We start from the raw sequence: 2,635 nt of genomic DNA, 5'->3' as shown, positions 1-2,635 counted from the left end.
GGTGGTAACTATATAACTTGGGTTTTTGGCCAGGTTGTGTTCCCACAGATTCCCCCACTCTCTCCTTTCACCCCCACTCCCCCTAATCCATACCTGGAGGTGAGTTGTTTGTGGCCACCCCTCTCAGGGAGTGAGGCATCTGGCTATAAAGTTTTGTTTTCATACAGGCTGCGATAGGAGAGTGGCAGTGCCTCAGGATGGGAAGGCAGAGAAGTACTGTACATGGTGAGGACCTAGCCATGTGGAGAGAATGAAGATGAGATTGCCCTGGAGAATTTATGTGTGTAAGGCGGAGGAGGTCCTCCACCTCACTAACGTAGCTATATACATTTTTTTTCTTACAGGTTGTGACGGGATATCAGCAGTACTTCAGGATGGGGAAAGCAGAGAAGGGTACTCCAAAGGACTTGGCTAATCGCATGAAGGCCAAAGGTCTCCAGAAGCTACGATGGTACTGTCAGATGTGTCAGAAGCAGTGCCGGGATGAAAATGGGTTCAAGTGCCACACCATGAGTGAGAGCCACCAGCGACAGCTCCTGCTCTTTGCTGAAAACCCAGATAAATTTTTAGATAGCTTTTCAGAGGAGTTCCTGGAGGGCTATCTGAGTCTGCTTCGCAGGAGGTTTGGGACAAAGCGCGTACATGCCAATAATGTGTACCAGGAGTATATTCAGGACCGTGACCATGTGCATATGAATGCCACTCAGTGGGAGACACTCACAGACTTTGTGAAGTGGCTGGGGAGGGAAGGAAAGTGCTTAGTTGATGAAACGGAGAAGGGGTGGTATGTTGCCTACATAGATCGTGACCCGGAGACCCTCAGGAGACAGGAACAGCTGAAGAGACGGGAGAAGTTTGAAAAGGACGAGGAGGAGCGGTTCCAAGAGTTCATCAATAAACAAATTGAACTTGGGAGGTTGAAGACTGGTGACATGGAGGAAAAGGAGTACTCGAAACTACAGAGAGACGAGGGGGAGACGATCACCTTGAATATGAAGATTTCTGGAGCCAAGCAGATGTCCAAGAAGGTTGAAAAGGCAAGTAATGTCCTCCTTTCTGCATCAACAAGCAAGGTGAAATCAGAGGAGAAGCAGAGGAGGGAAGGCAAGAAACGCTCAGCCCTGGCAGACATCATGGAGGAAGAGATGCACGGGAAGAAAATGAAGGAAACATTGAAAAAACAGAAAGGGGAGGAAAGGATGGAGAAGGAGGATGTGGAGGGAAGGCTGCAGAACTCCGACCCTCCATGGCTGGCACAGAACATCATCGTAAAGGTGGTGACCAAGGACCTGGGCTCAAGGTTCTACAAGCAGAAGGGGATAGTGAGGGAAGTCATTGATAAGTATGTAGCTGTCATCAAACTCCTTGACTGTGGCATGAAGATGAAACTAGACCAAGCACACCTTGAGACAGTCATTCCAGCCCCCAGTCGTAAGGTGCTGATCTTAAGTGGCCGGCATAAGGGCAAAGAAGCCACTTTAAAGAGTATACAGGAGGAATTGTTCAGTGCCTCATTGGAACTGGAAGATGGTATGGTAGTTAAGGATGTGCCATATGAACACTTTAGTAAATTACATGTGTCTTGATTATGTGACTGTCCTGTACTGTATTTTTATTGTCTGATGGAAGTGGGCCAGGCACCCTCATGTTGGTAAACAGGGGAAAGAGGCGTAGAGGAGAGTGTAGAGAAATTTTAATTATCACATTACAGCTGCAGGATCCCACTTTCACCATTTAAATGCCCCTAATATGGTGCTCCCTTAAAATCCATGGAGGTTAAGTAACAGAGACACCTGTGTATGTTAAAAATCCTCGGATATCTGCTTCCCCCCCAAAAAAAAAAAAAAAAACCTGGACCCCCCTTATACCTTTGGCTGCAGCAGCTGTGATGACAATGTACTAACTGTGCTCACTGCGGAGAAATAGAAAAAAATTGTGTGTTTTCAGCTTGTGTTTTAACCCACTTATCGTTAATGTATCTTGAATACAGTACATGGCTGTAATGTTTGTTTTCACTTGACAGACCTGGGTTAGGCTTCTTCATCTTGGTAAGCAGGGCCCAAAGTTGCATGAAATACTGAAACTTGTGACTGGGAAATCATGTCTGGCAAGGATGCTAGCTCTAGTGGAAAGTGTGATGCTGCTGAAGACACTGAGGGCAAGTTTCGTTTCGTTTTTAAAGGCTCCAGCATGCTTGCATGCGTCAGCCTTGGTCACCTCATGGGGCTTTCCACGCTGCACGATCCATTGCAGCCTCCCTGTTCAGTCCCTTAACCCTGAGGTCACACTTAATGACCTCGTCCCATGTCTTTTTCAGTCTACCCCTCATAACCCCACCCCCAATATTAAGATGAGAGTGACCAGCCTCACTCATCCCTGAGTGGCATTACATGAGCAATCAGCCCCAACCACCCCTTGGATATAAACCTTCACCAGCTCAATCCGACTGGAGTGCAATAATTACCCACTAAACCACCAGGTGCCAAAATTTGGTTGTATGGTTACCACCCAGCGTAGTAAATGGTTTCCTGGTGTACAGGAAACCATTTGGCTTGTCACTCAGTGTAGAGTCACCCACAGGCAGAAGGAGAAGGAAAGAATGAAGGGAAAAAAAGACAGAAGAGGGAGTGTAAAG

The 2,635-nt window shown here is 47.0% G+C and overlaps 1 protein-coding gene across 1 annotated transcript; it reads left to right on the top strand.

The window, feature by feature from the left end:
- Window positions 1-349: 349 nt before the first annotated feature.
- Window positions 350-1,992, top strand: kin17 (kin17 DNA and RNA binding protein). Its single transcript, XM_080279081.1, has one exon. The coding sequence runs from the start codon at window positions 375-377 to the stop codon at window positions 1,584-1,586; it is 1,212 nt and encodes a 403-aa protein (XP_080135207.1). The 5' UTR covers window positions 350-374; the 3' UTR covers window positions 1,587-1,992.
- The last annotated feature ends 643 nt before the right edge of the window (window positions 1,993-2,635 follow it).

This window comes from Coenobita brevimanus, chromosome 77 (genome assembly GCF_032717465.1).
Source record: "Coenobita brevimanus isolate Jiangsu-jjx chromosome 77, ASM3271746v2, whole genome shotgun sequence".
In the NCBI taxonomy this organism is placed as follows: Eukaryota; Metazoa; Arthropoda; class Malacostraca; order Decapoda; family Coenobitidae; genus Coenobita; species Coenobita brevimanus.
Note: the sequence above shows the minus strand (reverse complement) of the source record. Positions and strands in the feature narration are given on the sequence as shown.